The sequence below is a fragment of the Notothenia rossii genome, assembly GCF_949606895.1.
Source record: "Notothenia rossii genome assembly, chromosome: 11".
Taxonomy (NCBI): domain Eukaryota; kingdom Metazoa; phylum Chordata; class Actinopteri; order Perciformes; family Nototheniidae; genus Notothenia; species Notothenia rossii.
Window position 1 is genome coordinate 52609367 of NC_136910.1, and position 27102 is coordinate 52636468.

Sequence of the window (27102 nt, forward strand, 5' to 3'; positions counted from 1 at the left end):
AAAAGCCTTAGCTTAAAAGTGTTAGTTTGAATGATGTCCTTTTTGTGTCACCCAGTGGACTTATCCCATCTGGATTTACTTCTTCCTGTCACTACTTTCATGTGGACTGTATTTTTTATACTCTTCGCTCTGTGAGGCAGGATATTTAAACATTCATGAATATCTGTCTGGTTTTGTAGGCAGCCACGTTAAAATATATATCAATCTTTTCCTGTTTGTCTTCAAATATACGCATCCCGATCCTGTGCCAAAAGACATCTGGACTCTGTCCTCAAGAGGATGTGGGCTGAAAAAGACTCAAACAAAGTTCAAATGATGTTCAGCCAGTGTTGAATTGGACACAACCAGTAACAGACATTTGCATAATTTTATATATTTTAAGATGAGGAATTCCATGTCTGCACTTTTAATATAAAAGCTTTCCAAAAGTGTGGATATGATGCAGGGTGAGAAGGGACATTTTTTTGTGTTAACCTATGGTACTAACTGTTTGGCAACTCTACTAGGTTTTGTAGTATTAGCTAATTGTTTTGGTTTAACAGCACATATAGTATACTGTGTGTATAAAGGCGTATTTGGGTCTCTTTGTAATTCATACAACTTCGACCACCATTTTACCCCACTGTAGTTAAATTTGAAGTTAGCTTGCAATGCTAACGCTCCGACTGTGTTTGTTAGTAGTATTTTGTTTCACCACAGAGTGTGGATTAGTAGCTGGAGAGTGGCCTCTACCAAGGAACCCTTGAGCAAGGCACCAAACCCTCATCTGACCAAGCAACACTTTATGATAAGTCCTGATGGTGCATGTGTAGATCTAGAGTTTGTTAGTTGTTAGTAAAACAATACATTTTCCCTCTGCGATCGATAAAGTATTACTGAAGTTCTTCTCTGATGAATCCTTGTTCTTCCCCCTCCTTCTTACTCTCGTCCTTTTTTCACAAAACCCATATTTTGAATGTGACACCAAACAACAGGCGGACAAAGTTTGCAACAAGCTGGTAAAAAAAGCAGCTGAAGACCAAATCAGAGTCACAAAACATTCATCAGCTTCTAGGGGCCAAAGTCCATCCACGCACTAAAATATCCACTTTTAAATTGAGTAATCGATTAATTTCTGGTCTGAAAGACTGAAAAAAATAATATAACGGGCCTCATAATTGTGAAATTGCAGGACAAGGATGTGGGTATGACCTTTCAAAAAAAACAACCTGACATTTGTTGTTATTCATTAAAGGTTGACATTCTGAAGGAGTGTGGTGGATACACAGAGCATGTGTTTCTCAGAGTTGTCAGCAGAATGGTTCGGGAGTGTTTGATAGTGATTCCCTCACAGAGCTGCCCAGACTCCTGCATCACGTCCTCCTGCGTCTCACAGCAGCTCCCTGGAGGACATATACATTAGTCTTTATTTGCAGTCTCCTTGTTTTGAGCATATGTATATTTTTCATCCTTTAGCTCCAGACATACACACACATCCACGTCAGAACACTTAAAGGTGACCTATCATGCAAAATGCACTTTTGTACGTCTTTTATACATGAATATGTGTCCCCGGTGTTCCAGGGAACTCACCAAGTGTCAGAAAACACAACCCTCTCTATTTTCCTCCAAACCCAAATCTCTTAAAAAGGGGCTGCAACAGATCTGATACAGACCGATTCAGATTTGAACACTTCTCTGACGTCACAGAAGTGGCGCTACAGCTATTGGGCCAACTCCATCAATCAGGAGGAGACAGCCACGGACATTGCCGTTCCAAAGCGCTGGAGACGCTGTAGTACATATACCAGGCCTGTAGATGGCGCTGTTCTCAAAGAATCAGCCCATGCAAAGACAGTGTTAAATTGAGAGAAATGAGGAATGGCTAAAATGCATGATCTGTTTCGTATTTTGAAAAATAAAAAGAATAAATATGCCTTATATAGGTATGGTCCTACACTATATTATTCAAATATAGCATGATAGGTCCACTTTAAGATGAATTATTCTAATGACTTCATACTCATACCTGCACACAGGGAGGATGTTTGCTGTACATCCTCTCCACGCTCGCACTCTTCATGAGAGGAAGGGAAATCATCACAACAACAATCACGTCTCACATGTTACGCTCTCCCTCTCCCTCTCGGTCTCTCACTCCACCTGATTGCTTATCTCCTAATTGCTTTTCTATGAGCGGATGAAATGTGTGTCGAAGATTCAAATGTATCAAATCTTTGGCAGTGTCGTCGTCCTCTAAATGTCTCATCACTCCCCTCTTGGGTTTAATTGCTTCACTGAGCATGGCTGCAGCAACCCCCCCCCCCCCCCCCCCCCCCACAGGGCGTATATAATTAAAACTATGAAATACAAAAAGAAACATTAGCAATTGTTAGAGTAGCAGGAGCACAGCTGAGCAGTCTGAGGGAAAACATTTGGGGTTTTATTCACTCTGAGGATATCTCAAAACAGAACTGGCGAAATGTGAAAGTAAATATTTGATGCAGCATTTTGGGGAAAATGAATACTAAGCTTTTCAAAATTGCTGCGTGGAGAAACAGACTCTGAACGACATTGTGTTTTAGTGTGTACTCGGAAACATGGCTACAGTTCAGGTGTTAGAAATGTGTTGTTTGCCAATAAAGTAAAAAAAAATGAAGCCTTGATCGTTTATCTTGCTTTCACAGAATGAGTTGACAAAGTAGTGAAAAATACATATAAACATGGAAGTGGAAAGAAACAGGAACTGAGGTGCATTTGCGTGGTGCCCTTCCCTCATACATGTATGTTTATGTCTGATTAAAGCATGTAACGTGTATTTCTGTTAGCTTGACATATCATTCTTCTTATTGTGAAAGAGTGCTTATACGCAGACAGGCAGGTAGCATCACTATAAAATATGTAGAATCACCAGGATGGCCGGCATCATCATCATCATCTTTAAATATATCACTATATGCTGATGATGCAACGGAGGTTACGGGTTTTATAATTCATATAGGAGTATCTTTATGTGTACAGTATATATAGGCATCTGTATCTACATTTGTTCATTTTTACATTTACAAATCCAGGCTTGTAAAGTCGAGCGTGGATCAGTCTTAGATGTGCGGTTGTCTCTCGGGTAGAAGCGAAAAAATCAATAATAATAATAATAATAATAATAATAAACTGACCAAAGGAAGAGGAAGTGCTACAAGGAGTTCCGTAAATCCACAAGGAGAAAAATAAAAGGTTTCACTACTTTCCATTTAGTGCATAAGGTCTCACAGTGCGGAGGTAACACGTTGAGGAGAATCCTGAACAAAGTCCACGGTAATGAAAAATCATATATCCAGACTGAAGGGCTCAGAGATCAGTCGGTTCCTTTGTGTTTGTTTAAAAGAGTTGTGCCATTTAAAACAATAGACAATTTCTTCCTGTCATGTTGTCTCCTCCTCCACTCAGCTATAGCGCCACGTTGAAATCGGTCACCAGGAAGTCCACGTAGTCCCTCTCTTTGGTTTTGAAGGCCTCTGCGATGAGGCGTGCGGCGTCCCTGTGCTCGCGGCCCCTCATGGTCGCCCCGTTCACCTCCAGGATCACCTGACCCACCTTCAGCTGCCCGCAGTTATGAGCTGAACCCCCCCTCTGAGAAAGAAAAGAGAGAGAGACAATGTGGATTTGAACAAAACAATGTTGGGAGAACTGATAATAAATATATTAACCTCATGTGAGAATGACTTGTTTGAACAGATTTGGTAACATTTGTCGGGAAATGAGTTTGTCTTAACAGCATATGTAGTCTCTGGGTACATCGGGCTCTGTTATTTCTATATATTTCATCACATTTGAGGAAAAAACGTTTCCTATGTGCCCAAAGACTAAAAGTAGTATGATACAAATTCCACTCCTAAGCAGTTTTAAAAATATTTTTCATTAAATATATACTGTATTTAATTAACACAATTTCCAAATGTTTTGGAAATCCAGGCTTTTTCACAGATGGACAGCGAGGTATATAGGACCCAAGTGCAGTAACCCCTAGAAATCAAACTCCTTTATTTGTGGAATAGGCCAAGGAAACAAAGTATAGCAAGGCAAAACATAAACTAGTTCAGAACCAAACATCCATCCAACAACGTCAAGACTCTCACAAGGACTGACAGAAAACCCAGCACCTAAATGCACACAAGACTAATCACTGAACACACAGTCCTTTTGTCCCGATGATGTTATTCTTTGATCCCTGAAATCAGTTTCTTCCTTAAGTGCAGGTGGATTTTTGTTCCAAAATGTAATACATTCCTTTATGGTGTCCTTGGTGTCGATAAAAATGGTATTGACAGACAGACAAACTTATTGCCTCGGTCCAAGGCTGTCGCCGGCACGGAGGGATAACAATGTTTCTTGAGCGAGGCAAAATACATCTGCTGTAACAACTAACACTTCAACACCAAATGTACAAAAGGGCAATATAATAATTAAGGCCAAGCATCCCTTCACAATCTGATGAATGAAGAAGACGGAACACAAAACATCTCCTTCCTTGTCTTGTAAAAGATATGAACACAATATCCAAATGTAAAGACATACAAATCTGATATAAGTAATGTAATAAAAAATGTGTGCCGTTTCTGAATGTCGTCTTTGTTTGACTGGAGAATATGCTAGTAGCTGATTCATGTTTAAAAATATAACTAATATTATATGTTTAAACCCCATTATGATGATTATTATTATTATTGTAATGTTCCACCTTTAAAAACATGAAATTGTTTGTATGGTGATAATAACAAATTTGTTTCTACTTTCTTTTTTGTCTATATTCCCATTTCTGTTTATTCCAGTCCTACGTGATTACCGTAGTTTGTTATACTGCCCTTGGTACAAATACAAATAATAACTCACTTTACTTTGGAGCCAACAGAATTTGTTAGATACCAGCAGGAGTCGGGGAAATGTAATCAAAAAAGCGGTAAGTGGTTGTTTGTACATCAGTTAGTGATTGATTGTTATCACCCATCAAAAAACTACAGCCCTGGTCCAAAGCCCACCTGTTTCTGGCTCAGGCCTCACAAGATGTTTTTAAAAGTCTGAGATCCTTACTTTTGTTCTGTTACACCCAAGAAAACTAGGTCCTCTCAGTATCTAAGCTAAACGTCATGCCATAAATGTCACAGGACATTACCATATGGAAATAGAGCCTTTGTTTAACAGAAAATCCCATTCACACATACATTAACACACACACACACACACACACACACACACACACACACACACACACACACACATACATTAACACACACACACACACACACACACACACACACACACACACACACACACACACACACACACACACACACACACACACACACACACACACACACACACACACACACACACACACACACACACACACACACACACACACACACACACACACACACACACACACACACACACACACACACACAGTGAAGGCTCAGCTGTGAATGTTTGCAGCTCTGTTCCTTTAGAAAGAAGTGTGTGCTTCAAACTAAATGAAATGTTTCCTCGTGACCGGCAGCACTCTCCTTTTGAAGCTACACACTCACACATTTCCTTCAAATCAAGAGAAACATTGTTATTGACAACCAAAGACATGCACAGAACAATTCACAAAGACTCAGTTCTTATTTCTTGAGGAAGTCTCAGCTCTTCGGCAGTGATATCTGAAGACTCTTAAAAGAACCAGTATATCAACACAAGGCATCAGCAAAACTTAAGAATGCCAGCAATTTCAGCATCTACAGTCTGCATTCCTGTGTGAAGTTAATCTAAAGCCTCTCTCTGCTCCGGAGAACTCACTCAAGTGGATCCTCAACATACACGTCTCTATCGCAAACCTGAATAAAGAGTGATATTTGTTCAACCCATCTGCTTCTTCTATACGGTCAAATCCACAGAGGACAGATATGGCTGACGGAGCAATGGCCGCGGTTCTTTCCCACTCATCGGACTGGTCTCTGCCCCTCCCCCTCTCATCATGGGCAACGTAAGATCACTCGCTAATGAAATGGATGAGCTAACGGCATTAGCCAGATGTCAGATGGATACCTGGAGTGTAGTTTAATGTGCTTTTGAGGAGACATGGCTGCACCTGGATATTTCTGAGGACGACGTTTCCATTGATGTCTGCCGGACTGTTTGGGTCGACCGTGATTGCATGATTCTCAGTGGCTAGGTCTTTTATGCACATTTTTAGTTCTGCTTCTTATGTTTATTAAAATATTTATTTTACCCTGAAATAGCAACCTAATCTCCCCCTGCGATAACTACTGTAAGGTATTCTGACTCTGATTCTGAAAAGTAAATCAGCAGCTTGTGAATTTATATTCACAGTGAAAACTGCTAAAAATCTGTTATTTTTCCCAAATTACTTTCATCACACATTCAATTTGGACCTCCCTGCTGTTCATGATTCACATCCTGTACCAGCATTACAGTCGGTGGCAATGCAAGAACAAGTGGGTTAAGTTAAGGCAAAATGTAATGTCATTTCTTTAGTCATTTCGAGCTTTGAGACACATCTGGCTGAGCGGATTCCACCTACTTCCCAAACACAAGAGCAACAAAAGAAGCCACCTTATTTTCAAGAGAAAAAGAGGATGTGGGCAGCTTCATCTTTTTCCCATTTGACTTTTTCCTCAGCCTTACTTAAAACCTGCTGTACTGTAGCTGATAAACACGCTGCACAAGCCTAGCAAGAGACAGCAGACAGGTCAAGCTAGCTGCTAACTGTTAAAGAAAGTAAAATATTTAGCAGCTAAAAGGCCTGATGTTTCACTAACATGAAAGCCACATCACCTTTTATTAAATATAATGTCAGAGTGCTGTTCTCTGTCTGCCTGTTTTGGAGTTCTCCTGCCATCAAATAGACATGAAAGGGCACTAATGCTGCTTTAATGGAAACACGGAATCTCAGGTTCAACATTCGTGTGATTTTAAAAGCACCAAGTTAGAAACATGGATTCCTTCCTGTCAGGTCCAGGTTCTTCTCCTCCTGACTGTGAATACTGAGCTCATTACGTAACAACAATTTAGTGACTGAAATACTACTGTTGGGTTTGAGCAACCAAGTTGACCAGCGATACTATTGCAAGGAGGAAGAAGTTGATGTACTTTATCTCTCAGAATCCACAAATCCATCATGCAGTTGAGCCACTCTTCTCAATCTGTAAGACATGATTGGTTAATGTCGACGCACATTGCAACTATGCCTGCTTCCAGTGGTGGAATGTAAACAACTACAATTACTCAAGTATTGTTAAAATACTTGAGTAATTGTAGTTGTGTAATGTAATGTAAGGCCTTCAAAAGGTCTTAAATATGACCAAAAAAATAAGAAAGGTCTTAAATATGATTTAGAAGGTCTTAAAAATGATCGGATTTGAAAGGTACTTCTGTGTTGCGATAGCGTCTAAATGTGTTTTGGGGAAAATGTACGGGCTGCAAAGTAACTAGTACGGTAATAGCCTTTCAGTTCCCCCCAACAATTTGTATTGAATTAAATCAACATGGAACCAGTAATCAATAACTTTGTTTCCCCCGGCCCCTTAATGGAGAACACCCAACTAGTAACCTAGCAACCAAGCTTCGGCTTGCAGCAGTCAGAAACTCATCTATCTTCGAATCTACTTACAAATGAATATGGGGAAGTGTCAGTTCAGCCGTATTTGGTTGGAAAACATCTAATTTAGTGCTTGGTTGAAACCTGTGGAGGGGAACGTGTTTGAAGCCCGCCGCACCATTTGCAAAATAAATAAGCGTTTGTTTTGCTAATGTAGCGTTAGCTAGTGGAGCGTTAGCTAGTGCAGCAGCTCCCGCAACAACACCGGGGGACCTCCTGGCGACGTTTGGGTCTAGGTCAACCCTAAGTGGAGGTGCTGTAGACGCTAAATACCGTAGCTAAACACTGAGTAATTGTAGTTGTGTAATGTAATGTAAGGCCTTCAAAAGGTCTTAAATATGACCAAAAAAATAAGAAAGGTCTTAAATATGATTTAGAAGGTCTTAAAAATGATCGGATTTGAAAGGTACTTCTGTGTTGCGATAGCGTCTAAATGTGTTTTGGGGAAAATGTACGGGCTGCAAAGTAACTAGTACGGTAATAGCCTTTCAGTTCCCCCCAACAATTTGTATTGAATTAAATCAACATGGAACCAGTAATCAATAACTTTGTTTCCCCCGGCCCCTTAATGGAGAACACCCAACTAGTAACCTAGCAACCAAGCTTCGGCTTGCAGCAGTCAGAAACTCATCTATCTTCGAATCTACTTACAAATGAATATGGGGAAGTGTCAGTTCAGCCGTATTTGGTTGGAAAACATCTAATTTAGTGCTTGGTTGAAACCAGTGGAGGGGAACGTGTTTGAAGCCCGCCGCACCATTTGCAAAAGAAATAAGCGTTTGTTTTGCTAATGTAGCGTTAGCTAGTGGAGCGTTAGCTAGTGCAGCAGCTCCCGCAACAACACCGGGGGACCTCCTGGCGACGTTTGGGTCTAGGTCAACCCTAAGTGGAGGTGCTGTAGACGCTAAATACCGTAGCTAAACACGAATCATACAACAGCAACAATGAAATAGTGTAGCCAATTTAATTGAAGGGGTAATTTCTCAAAATGTTCCCTGTGTGGTTTATTCAGCATTACAATAGCCCCACCTAAAATAATTTCCACCAGCCGCCACTGGTACTCAAGTAAAATTGTGAGATACTTGAACTGATGTCATTACATCCTCAAGTGCCTCAAGGTTTTAAACCACCAGATACACAGTTACTCAAAGCTATGCCTTCTGGGCAAGAAGTTAAAAAGAATATATAATTAAACCCGAGTAAACTCACATACAAGTTGCTTTGCATAGGAACCTTATGGGTTTGTAATGATTGTTCCAGGTATTAGTCAAACCCTCAGGTGTTCTGATAACAGATGGGGATGCGTCAAAAGGCTATGGTCACCTCAAAGGGAATTACCCCTATTATCTTTGTTTATGCTTAGATTGTAGCATCTTATTTTCTATAAATGTGTTTGCACAAATGAAAAAGAAAGTAGAACTTCTAATAACGCAGAATGAGCAACGACTGTAATCAAACGAATAAAATGTATTAAGAAAGAGAGATGGGTTACCCAACAAAAGAAGAGGTTTGCATGGAGTGGGCGCCCTGGGTTGGAGTTGAACCCCTGACCTTAACTTTGTTTCAGTTGGCAGTGTAATGGCTGCATCACAGACTCTCTTATTTACTGAGCCTGCAACAATTACCCCGAGTCGTCGTGGTGATAACGGGCTGTCGCTTCAGGAGCGATAATGGCACTGATAACGAGCGGCCGGCCGGCAGCAGCTCACTCATCTGCACTTCATCCTCAGCGGCCGTGATTGAGGTGACTTGAGGCGAGAACCCTCGTGCCCCGGAGAGAAAGAAAAGCAGAATCTAGAAGTCTGCAGTGCCACAACTCCACTCTGCTTCTGTTTCGCAGAGAAACGATATTCTAGAGTGCGTTTGATCTGTCCCTGGGATAGCACGCTCATCAGGAAGCCAGACACAATATAACAGGTTATTTCAAAGCAAATGTATCCTTCTGATGCTTGGGTCTGATTGAGGGGCGTATTGCGATAGTGTGCCTTGCTCAAGGGTCTAATAACATTGAGTTAGCTTTCCCCAGGTGACAGAGCAAAGTTTTGATGCATCACTTTTCCATCTTGGAAAGTTAACGTGGAAACAAGTATTCCTTTTTCTGTATGGTGTGACCTTGAGGCTACTTTGTTATGAATGTCTCCAAATGACTGCAGCCATACGGTGTTATTGTTGAGGGAAGCAGCGGCGGTGTCATGTGGCTCCTGGCTCTGTCTCGCTTCTGATTGATAGGGTTATTATCTCAATAAACCAAAGTTTGGATAAATATATTCAATTGCAAAAATGGGAAGCTGTAATAAGAGACCAGTCAATATTTTAAACCTGATTACATTTCCAATCTACTTGTTTAAATGAGCTCTGTTAAAACGAGCTCATTTAACCTCCTCACACCCATCGCACCAATTTCCTCCGCTATTATTCATCGCAATCAGCTGCCTTTTTATTTTCATTAGACTCTCGGCTCGAGTATCTGAGGTTTAGAGGAATTGGTAATGGGTTGAGCCTTTTTAGTGGCTTCATCTCTTGAGTGGTCATTTCTTGCTGTGTGTGGTTGGGTCATTGTTAATACTGCGATGAAGTGAGGGTTCATGACTAGAATTCCTATGAATGTACAGACATCTGAAGCGCTGGCATTCTTGAGAAGTGCTTTTTTACCTTTAATAGTTTATTATTTTATTGGGTTAAAAAGGATGTTATTATCTGGAAAATAGGAACGTTGTGATAGTTATCACTTTCGTAGTGCATGATGGTACAATGGTGGAAAACATCGATTCAATCTAAAACTGCTTGTATTATACTATTATTAAACAACCATTTTCATCTTCTATACGTTTATGTTATTCCTCTTAGCATAGAGCCCTTGCTTTGTAATCTCTGAGTGAACAGAGCTAAGAAACAGATAAAAGGACAAACAATAATGAAGCAAAGACCCATCTCTGATATGAAATACAAATAGATGTGTTCCCAAACGTCCCAAACACTTTCATTAGGAGAAACTGCTGCACTTGAAAAAATTACGAAAATATATAAAATCACATACGTGCCAAAACACATGCAAATGAAGAAACCAACTTGACTACACATACGCAACATTTACTAAAAGCGCCGCGTAAACAAAATGCTGGAAATATAATTGAAGTGTTTCGGGGCTTTTTAATGCGTCAATTAAAAAACAAGATAACCCTAAATCCCATCTTCCTGCATTTGTTTAGGGATTTGTATCTCACATTAAAAACACATCTGTTTCCTTGGTCCCAATGCATCACCACCTACACACCAATCAAATGCCCAAATATGGCATCCATCAACAACACCACCTGACCTCCTCTTCCTCATTTGCACAAACCCTCCTCCTCTCCTTATTAACACACTTCTTTTGTATCCTTCACTCACACTCGCCGCCCTCTTTTCTCAGTGCACCCTTTGATTTTGAATGTGCTCATTTCCAATCCTTTTATCCCTCCCTTGGCAATCAGCTACCCTTTTTTTATTCCAATCACCACCCCTGAGGGAGGCTGGGTTGAGACACGGCTTTGAACGGGGTTCGGACTGCAGTCTGTGGCTGCTCGCTGCACTGATCTTCAAATTGAAACTCCGAGCTAATGCAGGGCTTTGTTGACTTGCACATTACTCTGGCAGACAGATATGCACATCCAGTCACAGTAATAGCTTTCCGAGGTGCCTTATTGTCAATATTTGAATCTCAAATCTGGATTTACAAAAGTTTTTCATGCGGAAATGCAAATGTGTCTTGCTCAACCCAACATGAAGATATCTGAGCTGAGCCGTATCATAACCTGTGATAATGCACCATAGGTCTTAATTCTGTCTTTATTCCTCAACTTCAACGTTTCACTAACTGCCTTATACTGAGAAGGGAATCGCAGGGAATTGAGTCTCAAGGCAGTTAAGCGTTCTCATGAACACCGTCAATGTCACAATCCCCAACGAGGACTCAATTAGCAGGAATCTCATTGTGAGTTCAGCTGCAGTGTGAATCCATTTCAATCCTTAAAGGGCATCAAATCCCAGCTGGCAGGTGGGCGCATGATACCATCACAGAGAATCAAAGAAGAAGGCACCCAGGATATAATAAACACAGCTAATAATAAGGAGAACATTCACCAAAACTGAGTCGGCTGATTTTTCAAAAGTATACAGAGTTAACGGTTGTGCTTTATTGCATATGGCACCGATTTTGGAAAGTGTGTGAGTGTTTCCCCACACACATTTAAGATCCCCAGCTCCTATAAAAAGTGTATAATAAAGTGAGTTGCCAAATACAGATTATCCCACGGCCATTACATGACAAAACCATGCCTTCTATTACATGAGCCTTTTTCAATCTGGAGCTCTGGCAGCAAAATTACTGTTTTTATTATTTCCCATCAGATTGAGACATTTTATCACGTTTGCCCTTTCGGCCAAATACATATTTAATTGGTTTCCTGCATAACAATACAAATGCATCAAAATGAATGTTGTTAAAAAAAAAATTGTTTACACATTCCAGAATGCAGAAAAAAGGTTATCACCTTAGCAACAAGTATACAGCAAAAAGGTTCATTTGTGTGGCATTTCGTAAATAAATCGCCATTTAAAGGGCAACAATTCGACAAAAGGAATGTATATCGTGTGTATGATGAGGACTAATGTTGTTGAAAGATTTAACAAAGTGAAAGTGAAAATTAAAATGTAAATATGAAATCTGTATGGCAGACACATAAGTCCTTTACTTCATAGCAACATATATATGTGAATCAAAGTGAAGGTACACGTGTATTATTTCATATTAAATCATTATTGTATACATTGTTTTGTGTTGTTCCTCACTCACCTGTATTGTGACTATTCGTGGAATGGGCTGGCGCGTGTTGGCTCCGCCTTCAATGGCGATCCCCAGAGTGCTGGCGCTCTTTGCCACCCTCACCAGGGAGGAGGTGGGCTCCAACAGCCCCGGCTACATCAAGGGAGGGAGAGGAGCACAGGTTAAATCAGAAGAACATCATTAATGCGTATTTATAAAATACCTCTCTATGTCTGCTTCCCCTTCCTGCCTCTATGCATACATGTATGGTCCTTCTTTTGTTCTTTAGAACATCCATAACATTCACCTGTTTGTAACTTACAAATGATGGATCACTTGTAGACTCTTATGGCACTACTTGTATTCTATTGTATTGTATTGACTTGCACTGTTGGAGGAGCCTGGGACCTAAGATTTTCATCGACATAACTTCACTGTAGCTATGTACGAATGACAATAAAAGCCTTGAATCTTGATGATACAGTTATGAGCTTCCTTCTGAGCAAACACACTCAAGGAACTTCTCAATGTGTTTACACATTCATAAAGACCTCTTCTCTAAAAGTATGTACATATTTAATCCTGGTGACCAGTCCATGAACGAGCAATCATGTTGTACAGTTTCACAAGTCAAAGGACATAAGAAATAACCATATAAAAATGAATATATATTACGTATTCACTATCGTAAAGCTTCTCTTACACTGGCCTCTGTAACCCAATGGGGAGAATCTTTTTCCTTGAGGGGTTTCTTTCATCTGTATGTTAATTTGAAACACGCTACTTGGATTCTATGTCCATATAGTAAGGGAAATAGCAATGGTGTCCAGCTGGTGAAGAGGCATATCATTTTACTGCAGCATTCCCGGTTCAATTCCAGCTCAGGACCTCAATTCTCCCCTCTCTCCGCACTCCATTCTTTCTGTTAATAACAAATAACTGCAAACTTTGCTTTCTGGCTTTTAATACTAGTTGAACATTACATTTGTATATGTGTTTTTTTCATTTTTGTTAATATATATAGTGGGGCAAAAAAGTATTTAGTCAGCCACCAATTGTGCAAGTTCTCCCACTTAAAAAGATGAGAGGCCTGTAATTTTCATCCTATACCTCAACTATGAGAGACAGAATGAGAAAAAAAAATCCAGAAAATCACATTGTCTGATTTTTAAAGAATTTATTTGTAAATTATGGTGGAAAATAAGTATTTGGTCAATAACAAAAGTTCATCTCAATACTTTGTTATATACCCTTTGTTGGCAATGACAGAGGTCAAACGTTTTCTGTAAGTCTTCACAAGGTTTTCACACACTGTTGCTGGTATTTTGGCCCATTCCTCCATGCAGATCTCCTCTAGAGCAGTGATGTTTTGGGGCTGTCGCTGGGCAACACGGACTTTCAACTCCCTCCAAAGATTTTCTATGGGGTTGAGATCTGGAGGCTGGCTAGGCCACTCCAGGACCTTGAAATGCTTCTTACGAAGCCACTCCTTCGTTGCCCGGGTGGCGTGTTTGGGATCATTGTCATGCTGAAAGACCCAGCCACGTTTCATCTTCAATGCCCTTGCTGATGGAAGGAGGTTGTCACTCAAAATCTCACGATACATGGCCCCATTCATTCTTTCCTTTACACGGATCAGTCGTCCTGGTCCCTTTGCATAAAAACAGCCCCAAAGCATGATGTTTCCACCCCCATGTTTCACAGTAGGTATGGTGTTCTTTGGATGCAACTCAGCATTCTTTCTCCTCCAAACACATCTAGTTGAGTTTTTACCAAAAAGTTCTATTTTGGTTTCATCTGACCATATGACATTCTCCCAATCCTCTTCTGGATCATCTAAATGCTCTCTAGCAAACTTCAGATGGGCCTGGACATGTACTGGCTTAAGCAGGGGGACACGTCTGGCACTGCAGGATTTGAGTCCCTGGCGGCGTAGTGTGTTACTGATGGTAGCCTTTGTTACTTTGGTCCCAGCTCTCTGCAGGTCATTGACTAGGTCCCCCCGTGTGGTTCTGGGATTTTTGCTCACCGTTCTTGTGATCATTTTGACCCCACGGGGTGAGATCTTGCGTGGAGCCCCAGATCGAGGGAGATTATCAGTGGTCTTGTATGTCTTCCATTTTCTAATAATTGCTCCCACAGTTGATTTCTTCACACCAAGCTGCTTACCTATTGCAGATTCAGTCTTCCCAGCCTGGTGCAGGTCTACAATTTTGTTTCTGGTGTCCTTTGACAGCTCTTTGGTCTTAGCCATAGTGGTGTTTGGAGTGTGACTGTTTGAGGTTGTGGACAGGTGTCTTTTATACTGATAACGAGTTCAAACAGGTGCCATTAATACAGTTAACAAGTGGAGGACAGAGGAGGCTCTTAAAGAAGAAGTTACAGGTCTGTGAGAGCCAGACATCTTGTTTGTTTGTAGGTGACCAAATACAGATTTTACCGAGGAATTTACCAATTAATTCATTAAAAATCCTACAATGTGATTTCCTGGATTCTTTCCCCCCATTCTGTCTCTCATAGTTGAAGTGTACCTAGGAAGAAAAGTTACAGGCCTCTCTCATCTTTTTAAGTGGGAGAACTTGCACAATTGGTGGCTGACTAAATACTTTTTTGCCCCACTGTATGTGATTCTAGTTATTGTGCTTTTTATAATGTTTTTAATTATTGCTTTATTATTGTACTCCCATTGTGTTATTTAATATTGAAGTTATTGCCTGTACAGCACTTTGGTCAACTGAAGGTTGTTTTAAATGTGCTATATAAATAAATAAAGATTGAGATTTCCATCAAACGCCAATTTATCATAGAATATGGACATCAAATCTGTGAATCAATGTTTTTGCTTACTGCTTAATGAAACAAACTCCTGATGTGTTTTGAAGGCTGGAATAGGAATGAGTGGACTATAAAAAGCTTTAAACAATTGCCCTCTAAAGTTAATTCAGTTTTCTCAGGAGCAAAAAGAAAGTAAGTGCTTTGCTCCTCTGCAATAACATCCAACTTGCCTGGTACAAAGTAGATTCAGCCGTCACATCTCCTGCCTAACGATTCTAATCTAAAACAGATATTGAATCGACCGGCCCTCTCCTCATAAAGCAGGGTGTCAAACTACATTTCTTCGCGGGCCACATCAGCATTGTGGGTGCACTCAAAGGGCCGGTTTTAACTTTAAGACTATATATCAAAATACATATATAAATATTTAATATATATAAAATAATGTATTATATGACATTATTGCCTCTGCATTGGATTATTATCGGATAGGGTAATAACTTCATAATTAACTACGTCTGAAAGCAGAAGTCTAGGGCAAATCATTGCAAGTCTCTTCACTGAGAATGTTATAAAATGATTTTAAAAAAAATATAATTCTGAGAAAAAGGCAGATTCTAAGAAAAAATGAATATTTTGAACAAAATAAGTCAAATTCTGAGAAAAAAACTTGTTCTGAGAAAAAAAGTCAAATTCTGAGAAAAAAGTCAAATTTGAGATGCATTGTGGGACATGTAGTTTATGGGCAACGTGCTTCTGTAAATCAGCATGTAACCGTATAATAAACATATTATATTCTTTGCAAGCTCTTGAGGGGCCGCATTAAATGAAGTCGCGGGCCGGATTTGGCCCCCGGGCCTTGAGTTTGAGACCCCTGTCATAAAGCATTAGGCTACGTCCATCCTTACTTGTTATTTCTCCCATCAATCAATAAGAAGCAGAGAGCACTTGTCATAACAATACACAGCAGTGAGCGGTGAAATAAATGATGGAATGAATGAATGAATGGCATGAATGAGGAATAAACAAATGAGTGAAACAAAGGAAACTGTGTGAGCAAAACAGGGAGGAGAGAAGAGATCACAGTTAGAGTTTGAGATAAAGCACATCAGTTTATCAACGATGGTTTGTTTTTCAGCACACACACATTCCTATACTTGCAAGGGTCCATACAGTAACTCATAACTTTATCCCTTTAAATAGAAATAATTCTTACTTTAAAATATGGCTTAAAGAGGCCCTTCAAACCTTTTCCGGTTTACACAAATTGTGTCACTTTCCAAATGTGCCGCACTTCCTAAAACTCACAGAAATGGTTCCTCACAAGACAGAACTATGACAGCACACACACCTAACTAAACTAAATACATTTCCCATTCCTCAGAGTTTAACAATGAATCCACTCATCCATCCATGTTTGTCTCACAGCTGTTCTGAATCGCCCCCTCACCGGTTTGGAGGGGTGGTCCCCCCCGCCCCCCTGGGTGTCCCGGGGGTGGCGTGTGTGTGAGAAGTGGGTACTGCTGTCTTTGCTGATGTGTCCTGACTCAGCTATGTCCACCCCGCTGTCCTCACTGAGGGTCTGGCCGCTGTCTGACAGCTGAGACAGAGCGCCACCTGAGGGTGAACAGCACATGGGACGTGAGGATGGGAAAACAACACATCGTCTATTGTGGGGATTTCATTTTAATATATAAAAGCAATACTATATTTTATTGTTTTAAACTTGATTCAACTTTCAGAGCGCTCTTCAGTTTAGTAGAACTGCTAAAAAGAATCAAATTTGGAAATATATCAGATTTGAAGATGTAGTGACGTTTTGCATAGAGTTGCTATGATACACATTTTTCTGGGTAATGCTAATTTCAGTGCATTTATCCCAAATAAATACATATTTGGAGAGATAGTACATGGTATTTACAGTATACACATATCATACATAATAATTACATAAGGTGGCGAGAAACGGTGAGCAATAATTCGATTTGTAAATGTTGCAAAGACTATATTTGTATCTACAAGAACAGTCAATGCATACTGAATATGGAGCCCAAATGTAAAGTCATTGTTAGTTGCATCCACACTTGTGCATGTTATTATTTAAAAGATAAAAATGACATATGTATATTGGACGTCCGGAGCTCCACTATATGTCCCTCACCTCGAGTTTGGGGAAGGGGCCGCACCTCGTTGACGTCGGGCTCTGCGTTGGGCCTGTGAACCTCCACCGTAACAAACTGCTGCTTAGAGCCCGGCGAGGAGGGGGGGGCTTTGGACATGGACACTGGTTTAAAAGGAAGAGAAGGGGGTGGAGGAGGGGCAGGGAGTGGAGGTGGAGGTGGAGGTGAAGGGGACGGGGCAGCGGGTCTGGTGCCCCTGCTGGGGGACAGGACCCTGGGGAAAGGGCCAATGTTGTGCTGTGTGAGCTTAGACAGCTGAGCAGCATCTATCTGTTCTCTCCTGGAAGGTACCGTGGTTTCTCTCTTTTTAATGACCGCGTAGTCCCGGGAGGGGTCCCTGGGGTGCTCCCGTTTGTGCAGTGAGGGTAAGGCGGGGGCGTGTCCTGGCTCTCTGCTGCGCTGGTGATTGGACGGGGCTGTGAAGTACAGGCCTGATTGGGAGGATTCGGACGAGGGGCTTTTGTTGACCGGATCTCGTCTAGTTGGCCGCCTCTGCACCCCTGGTGGGGGCGGAGGCTTGAAGGAGGGGGGGGATTCAGCTGGGGTGGACTGTACGTCGTCCTGAAGTGAGAGGATATATTCATCATTGATTAAGGGTGCATGTATCAAGGCAATATATCCGGCAGAACAAAACATGACCTTACTGTTTAATCAACATTTAATCCGGACAAACTGTTTTTTTTTACTTGCATATTTTTTAGAATGTTTTTCAAATGTAAGACTCACTTTCTATGAAATGTAAAGGTATTATTTCTTCTTCATTTTATTTGTATGTAGAAAAATATCTGCCAGGTTGCTTTGTAACTTACCAGTAGTTGTTTCTAATTATTGTTTTGTTTCGCCAGGTTTTGATAAGTATGTGTACGTTTGTTTATTTGAATGACTGTATATTTACACATGTATCTCTCTATTTATTTATAGAAGGACCATGCATACAAAAACATTAATCTCAGCAAAGAGAAGAGATGTAATAATATATGTAATGTTCATTTACAAGCACATTTTAAACACAGTGTTCCTTAAACCAATTTGAACTAAAATCTAAATCAACTATGGGACAAAAAACAGTCATGTACAGAGCCATGCTCAGCTGGAACTCTTTACCGGTCCACATCATTCAGGAAAATTCTCAAGTACATTTCAAAAGGTTGCTAAAAAATGATTTATGTATTATAAAGTAAATTTGAACTGCGTCTGTGGCTATGTATGCATACATGTATATTATTATGTACACTTATTTGTATTTAATTTAGTTTGGCCTTAGGATGGCGATAATTGGATGACCATTTTAGTTTTCACTTCATACAGTACTGTAAATTGCATGAAATGATGAGCTGTTTTGTTTTGTTTTAATTTAGTTGTATGTATGTTTATGTATGTTTTGTGTGTGCGAGGACCCCAGGAAGAATAGCCAATGCTCATGCTAGTGCTAATGGGGAACCTAATAAAGACATAAAGACATAACTCAAACAATTGCATTAGACACCTGTTGAACCCTTTCAGTTTCAGTGAAAATAACAGCCGTCTAGACTCTAGAGGAACATTAACACATCCAAACCATGTAGAAAACGTTGCTGCTCCACCGGGACCCTGTATTAAAATGTAAAAATGCTTGAACAAAAACTGAAGATGGACACTGAGACAGAGTGGTTCACAAAAATATGGACTGAGACATAAAATGAGTGTAAAAGAAAGATTGCAAAATTAAAAGGAAGTTATGATTTGAGCGGCAGGTAGCCTTGGACGACTGCAGAGTAAAAGCATTCTTCCTGATCTCCCTCTCATCTCTTTCTGTTCAGAAGAAACTGAGCCTCAGATATCTCTTGTTGCTTTGGAAAGTGCAGACCTTTTTCTTTTACCCTGACCATAACCACCTCCTTCTTGAAAGTATGGAGAAGGGTGGGAGGATAATTGGACATGCCAGGTGGCCGATCCTCTTTCCAACCAACAACACAAAATGAAAGTGGAAAGGCTTCACCAACACTTACTTTCAAAAAGCACCGCCATCAGTCCCTATCTCAATACCTCCCTTTAATATTTTGTTTGAATTTTTTCCCCTGTGTGGAATCCATCTTTATCACACCAGAGCTGTGCCTGCCGGGCTCACCAGAGAGATGTCGGCCAGAAGCGTGTTCAGACTCTCCGGGGGATCCGCCTTATTACTGTCCACCGCGCTGTCGTTCTGAGAGACAAAGATGGAGTAAGAGGGACGCGAGGTGAAAGAGAGCAGGAAACAGAGAGGTTGAGGGGAGAAGAGAGGGATGAAAGTCAGAGGGATGCTAAACACAGATGTGTGTTTACCCCACAACTGATACTAAATTAGATTTGGTGGATGTTCCATGTTTCCTACAAAAAAGGAAAGATGTCAATTAGGGCTGCTCGATTATGGCAAAAATCATAATCTCGATTATTTGGGTCAATAATTGTAATTGCGATTATTAAATGCGATTATTCATTGACTTTGAAAACATCAATTTATTGGAGAATTTTTTTTTGAACAGTATATTTTTAACAATTGATTACCCTGAACGTTAAGTATAATTCAACTGAAAACCCCCCAAAAATATATAGATATAAAAAAAAGAAAAAAAAAAAGAATAAAAAAAAAAGAAGAAATTATCGTTTTATTTCGATTACGTTGTTTTCGTAATCTTTGCAAGCCATAATCGTAATCGCCATTAAAATACGAATAATTGAGCAGCCCTAATGTCAGTGTCAATAGAGTCAAATCTTGAAATGAATAGGGAAAGAAAGCAATTAAGATAGGCACACACACCCACACACAGATCATGTCTTCTAGCTAAGCAAAACACACATGCCGGGAAAATCTTTAAAGGACCATCAGCTGAGTTCAAAGCTGGATTTGGAGGCTCAATCCCAGTGGCGTGGGGGAGAGGAGGTCATTTGCAGCAGATCTGTGAATGATTTCAGGGAAACGCTGAACTTCATTTAACTCTGCCTCTAAACCAAAACAAAAGCCCCAGCAATTCAGCTTAATCATCGACTTTCCACATGCGCAGACGCTGCTCTGCACTGTAAGCAGTCAGGCCACGCTGTGTTTGTTCGTGTGTGATCATGTTCATCTGTAGCTAACATCCATCAAGAAAGTGTGTGTGTGTGTGTGTGTGTGTGTGTGTGTGTGTGTGTGTGTGTGTGTGTGTGTGTGTGTGTGTGTGTGTGTGTGTGTGTGTGTGTGTGTGTGTGTGTGTGTGATTGTGGGAGCATGTGTATCTGAGAGTACCCAATAATCATCTCAGGTAATTCTGCAGAACAGGATTAATATCCAATGTCAACATGCCGTGCAAACGCAGTGAGCAGTGTGGTGTGTATGTGTTATGGTGGGAAAACAGTGTGGAGGCTGACTGTAATTGGTTGGTTTGACTTCTGGGGTAAGAATCAGATCGGCTTCTGGGGGGAAAATATTTTCTCTTTACAAATTAGTGTAGTAGAATAAAGCCAATTTTGTATCGGTGACAATTCATGACGTCACAATTTTTGCTGGCTCTCCTTTAAGCCCCTGTCACACTGTCCCGAAATTGACACCCTATGGACACACGATTAAGGAAATGTTCAAATTCGGCTCTGATCCTAACAACATCGGGCCATTCGTGAGGGCATCTTAAGCCATCGTATGACCGCCGGTGGAGTTTCTCAGGCTCCGGCAGCAACTTCGGGAGCGGCAACTTCGTAAGGCACTCGTGAGGGCATCTTGTCAAATCGTGAGGGCATCTTGTTATCATTGGTGCCATCGGGCATTCACTCTGATCGGGGCGAATGCCCGATGGCACCGATGATAACAAGATGCTCTCACGATGCTCTCACGATGCTCTCACGATGCTCTCACGATGCTCTCACGATGGCCTTACGAAGGGCAAAATTGATACACAAATTCAACACGAAAATGAACCTTCGCAAGGTCCTTCGGCAATTTTTTGGCATGCCAAAAACTTTCTCACCGCTCACGAAATTGCTGCCGGAGCCTGAGAAACTCCAATGGCGGTCATACGATGGCTTAAGATGCCCTCAAGAATGTCCCGATGTTGTTACGATCAGAGCTGAATTTGAACATTTCCTTTATCGTGTGTCCATCGGGTTGTTTTATTGCACAACAAAATCATGTAAACATATTATGTAAATAACCCAATTTGTGTTCTGTGAAACTGAAAAGGATATAATATATTATTTTGAAGGCGAGTTGACAGGAAGTTGTTGTTGCTATGGAAACAACATTACGGAGCAAACTTCAGAGAAAATATCAGTACAGTATCATAGTACATAATCGTTTTTGTTACCTTCGTTGCAGTTGTATGTCTTAAATGTAATGTAAATGTTGCCTTCGTGTGTGGTTCGGGGCCATCTTTGTGCGAAATTCACAATTCCATATTCGTGTGTCCATCGGGTGTCAATTTCAGGACAGTGTGACAGGGCTTTATGGGGCGCATGTGTTATATAGATTTGTTTGCATGTAAATGGTATGCAAAGGCTAAAATCCTAAAATTCCCTTCAGAAGCAGTCTCTCTCCCACACACTACACCCCCTGCCTGTGTTTTTCTCTCAGCTGTTAACCAATCACAACAGAGCCGGCCAACTAACCAATCAAAGCAGACTGGGCCCTGGTTTCAGACATAGTGTGAAAAGAAGTATGAGGAAACTAAAGATCTTTTGAGCATGAACACATTTTAACATTTAGAGCCACCAAATGCAAATATCCTGAGTATAAGCAATTAAGGGCCCCATTACAAATGTGACAATGTCTGAGATGTGCTTTGTGACACTTTCTCTGCAAAGGTTGATGTGGTTGACAATAACTAATTCTACATTCTCTCAGCAGGAATTTAAGGCACCATGATCACTTATCTTATCTTAAAGACAAACGATGATTTACTTTACACGTAGGCTGATCTTGTAGCTCTGATTTATTTTAGATCTGAAGCAGCAAATCACTGAAGAAGACAGCACCACAGATGTTAAACTGCAACAGTGGAAACAATCATGATTACAAACCCTACAAATCTTCCCACAGACGCCTGATTACCTCCGCCATGGAAGTTATGTGTTTGCTTCGGTTCGTTCTCAGCAGAACAGAAAAAACGGCTGGCCTCGTTTTTCAAAAACTTGGGTAAGGGTGAAGCATGGTCCAAGGAACCCATTACGTTTTGAGCAAATCCAAAGTAAATCATTTATCAGGTTTACAATAGGAGATAGTGGAAGAAAGGCTTTGTACCACCTGCTGCCGCACATAGCTAGGTCTGGGCAAGGCCATGTTTAGATCACGGGGCAACTTCTGGGAAATTCAGCAATAAAGAGTTGCCCTTCTCTTGGCCCTGATCTCTGTATGTAGCACACAGCATGCAGAGAACAATGTGTCGACATCTGAATGCAACTACTCAAGCTGAAGAGTCTGCTTTTATACAGTTTTAATGATACATGCTCAGTCCTGAGAAAGTGACCCAAGCCTTTGTCAAAGGCAAATAGACCCATGACCAATCTGCAGTCTATTGGCAATGCTTTCAAAACATTATTATTTATACAACAATAAACCATTCTGTTCTCTCTATAATCATAATTTTAATAATGTCCCTATTTGGGATCATTTATATTCTAATGGGGGAGTGCCTTTGACTTGCTCCATGCAAAAATAAGTCAGATTGTATAGAAGTCTATGGAAAAAATTGACTTAACCTTCACTTCATTTATGATCTAAATTCACATGTTCCTGATGAGTTGATGGTCTTAATAGCTAGTTTAAAGTTATACAGCATGAATACATGGATGCTTTCACTAATCTCAGACTCATGATACATTTTTTTCTTTAGGCTTTTAATAAGCATATAAGATGCCTAAATGTAAAAATATCTTAACCATTTACATATTTGGAGGAACATTTTAATTGAATATTAAATAACGTTTTATTTTTGTTGAATCCTAAAGCAACGATGTGTTTGTCCAGCAAGCTGCAACTGTGTTTTTGTATGTTAGTTTGTGTTTTTGTGTAAGTGTGTGTGCAGCTTCATTGGTATGCAGGTTGACTGTATACCTGGTTTTGAGCGTGGTTCAGAAATCCAGTGTCGATATCTCCCTCCCAAACCCACAAAGCTCTCTAATCTGCTTTACGCTGCTGTGGAAGCAGTCACCCAGGGACCAAAATGACAAAAATAGACACACAAAGACACATGGATAGAATAAAGAACAACACACACAAACACACACACTCCCACATATGTAAAGTCCCTTCTCTGAGGGGGAAGCAGAAAAGTAAAAAACAAAACATCAATGGAATCTCAAAGAAAGGGACTGTTTGGAGGGAACATCTGCAGTCAACAGCATATCTCTGCTGTCAACATAGATACAGTGTGTTTGTGTGTGGTTACCTGGGTTCAAGTGATCTTTTTAATCCATAACATAACACTTGCTTCCACTTTTACATAACCATATTCAAAACTACCTACCAACATATTAGTTTGAAAGTTGTTGGCACATGTGTAACTGACAATAGTTTACTCATAGTATGTACAATATAGTAGGCGCATCACGGGCTGATTAGGAGTTAATGGGCCCCTCGGATCGAATATGCAAAAAGACCCACCAGTTTTACATAACGTGAATCTTTTTATACGCATCTCTGGGTGATACATACTTTTTTTGCCTCTTTATGTGTCTTGTAGTAGTTTGTGTATTTAAGTAGTTATTTTATGTCCCATGTAATTCTTGGTACTTTTGAGTATCTTTGAGTGGCTGTTTAAAAGATGGGTCATCAATCGGGTTGGTCGGACAAGAGCATATGTTGAAGTAATGCAATGCAATGTGTCTATGTGCGTGTTTCATGCACAATAACCCTCAACAGTAATAACTCATTAATTGAAAATATCACTTCTAAATATTCCTTGAAACAATCTTTCCTTGAATTCTCATGTGTGGATTGGATCCAATCCACACATGAGAACTCTAGTCTACCTGCACATTATCAACAGAGCCTATTAGGATTGTGGAGAGACACAACACTTTCTTTAAAAGCACTACAGGTAATGTCCAAATCAAGGTAGCGAAGAGAAAAACAAGAAAGAAACACTGCAAAGAAATTCACTGCAAAACCACACACACCGAGGTAAGGGTCAGAGTGTGCCTGCTACACAAAGGACTCTACTCCTTATTTATCGTGTTTCCTGTACGTGTGTGTTGCAAAAGCATTCATCACTTTCAGCAACGACTCCTACCTCCATCATATCTATCAGCCAGAGCAGCCTTTCCTACAGAAGGGGAGAGGGGAGGTTTGTTGGGTGAGAATGTAGGAGTAAGGGGTTTTTTTGAAGTGAAGAAAAAATACAAAATATCAACCCAAAGCATCTCAGCATGAAGGCATTGAAACGTGTCATTGTTCAGCCTGACAAAGTCCACATCAGATGAGGATCTTTTCTGCATCAGAATCGGTTAGAATCCATTGAGATATATCACACTACCCTTTTTCTCTCTTTCACACACTCAGGCACTAACCCAGAAATAAATAAATCATACCAAACTGAACTGTTGCTGCAAAATGAAAATAGTAGAGAAATAGCATCCCATGGAATATTTCCTAAGCACAGAGAGCTACAAAGAGCTACCAGTTTATCCTGAAAATATCCAGATGTTATGTTTCCACATACTTTAAAGGTCACCTATTATGCAAAATCCACTTGTTCATGTCTCTTCTACATCAACATGTGTCCCCTCTGTGTAAAGAGATTCTGAAAGTTTCAGGAACAAAGATTCCCTCTCTTTTTGTCCTGATCCATTTCTATAAAAACCTGTCTGAAAATTAGCTGATCAGATTTTGGCCACTTTATGATGTCATAACGATTTGTTGTCTTGTGTAACCATTAGCCAATCACCAACCAAGGTATCCCCCCCCCCCCCCCCCCTTTATCACCTGATTCTCCTCCTAGAGCACCATTTTGTTCTTTGTAACCAAATGTCTCTCAGAGGGGCGTGGGGAGGGGCTCCTTATTTTCATCTAAAGTAACAGACACAGAATCAGCACTTTTGAAACGGGGCTGAAACAGAGGGGATTATGGGATGCTGCAAGTTTGGTGTTTCAAGTCAAACACTTCAGAGACATGTTTTATATATATCTGAGACCTATAATATATTGATGAAAAACAGTATAATAGGGGACCTTTAAAAAAAAAAAAAAAAGACTGCCCGCACTATATCAGAAGATGCCAGAGAGTTATTGAACTGATAAACCCGGCCTACCCGTGCAGAGCTGAGGGTGGTGTTGGTCATGAAGCTGGCTGAAGATGAGGTCAGAGTGTCTGGGTACGACACCATGGACAGGGAGTCTTGCTGCAGTGCCGTGGCTCCGGCTGGCCCCTGTCGCGCTTTAAGAGCCTGAATTTCTCGTCTCAGCACCAGCGCGTCAAAGTGCTCCAGGTCCTGAGGGGTGACCAGGCCTCGAACCTCTGACAGCAGAGAGAACTGAGGGGGGGGAGGGACAGAGGGGGAGACACAAGAGGGGAGGAGAGGTATGATGCAACAGGCTTAGGGTGGGTCGTACAACCTAGGATTCATTTAAGGACTGAAACAAGTTTTTTTCTGCAGCTGTGGTACACCAAAAGTTGTGTTTCATCCAAACCCTGATTTAGTGAATGTTGCTGAGATCGATAAACTTAAACCATATCTTCATGAGAAATAAACGTCCCTCCTACTGAGTTTTCTGAGGATTTTGTGTTGTGACAAACAGAAACAGTCCAACAGCTCTAACATCTTATTTTGAGAAGATTTAGCATTTATGGATTAGCAGTTAATTCTCAGTATCAAACTTTTTAAAGCAACAAACAGTCAAAAAACAGGTTATTGTTTCGATGTGACTGCTTGAAGAAGAACCATTTAAGGTCCTGTTGATGGGATGTAGTCATCCATATAGACCTCATTAGTTTTGGCCTAAACTGTACTTTATGCTGATTAATTCATTTGTTGTATCTTGTCTTGATAAGAACTGGTGAAGACAAACAAGGGGAGAAAGTGAGGGGATGATTTGCAGCCTCAGGATTGAAATCGAACCTGTGCTGCTATGGACTGTGGTATTGACCGTATACAGACTGGGCTTTTGTATATTGGAGCACACTTTTCCATGTGAGATACAGTGTAGCTCATTTCATGGTGATTTAAAGGGGACCTATTGTACTTATTTGAGATTCATAGTCTTTTATAGGGGGGCGGAATATTATAATAGGCCTGCGTGTGGCATAGAAAGCGGAACCAAATCTGAATGGCTTCTTTCTTTCCTTATTTACTTACCAGGCAGCTCACAAATAACTGACAGGGTAGTGTTTTCTTGACAGTGTGTGGGTTGGTTGCACTCCAGATTCCAAAATGTATATTCACAAGCACTTAAAGAGTGATTTTATCATGCTATTTTCCCCTTTAAAACAACAACTTTGGTTAGTTCATTAAACTGAATAGTGAGTGTCATTACTGATGGCATTAAATGTGAATGTTCCTTTAAATCCAAACCAAGATTTAGGCAGTAAAAGAATTTTACAGAAGACCTTCTGTAGGTACATGTATCTGAAATAAAACGCCTTTGATTTATTGTGTTTCTTTACAAGGTGAACTACTGCAGACTATTAGAAAATCAAGAGACTTTTAAGATCAGGGGATGAAAGAAAAAGTTTCGGGAAAAAGCCTGGGTATAAATCTCTGAAGGTCTCAGGAAACTTCAATTCAAA

At 40.5% G+C, this 27102-nt stretch overlaps 1 protein-coding gene across 4 annotated transcripts in view; it reads right to left on the reverse strand.

Annotated features, from left to right (window-relative positions):
* Positions 1 to 2636: 2636 nt before the first annotated feature.
* Positions 2637 to 27102, reverse strand: part of whrna (whirlin a) — a 158796-nt gene continuing 134330 nt past the window's right edge. Inside the window, exons 7-12 of one of the 4 annotated variants that reach the window (XM_079657502.1) lie at positions 25628 to 25849; positions 19503 to 19577; positions 17377 to 17956; positions 16666 to 16832; positions 12471 to 12593; positions 2637 to 3609 (exon numbers count right to left, since the gene is read on the reverse strand). In XM_079657502.1, the coding sequence (XP_079513628.1) occupies positions 3427 to 3609; positions 12471 to 12593; positions 16666 to 16832; positions 17377 to 17956; positions 19503 to 19577; positions 25628 to 25849 (1350 nt within the window). In that variant the 3' untranslated portion in view covers positions 2637 to 3426. The remainder of the gene's footprint in view (positions 3610 to 12470; positions 12594 to 16665; positions 16833 to 17376; positions 17957 to 19502; positions 19578 to 25627; positions 25850 to 27102) is intronic. The other 3 variants (XM_079657504.1, XM_079657503.1, XM_079657505.1) reach the window with 3 other exon arrangements.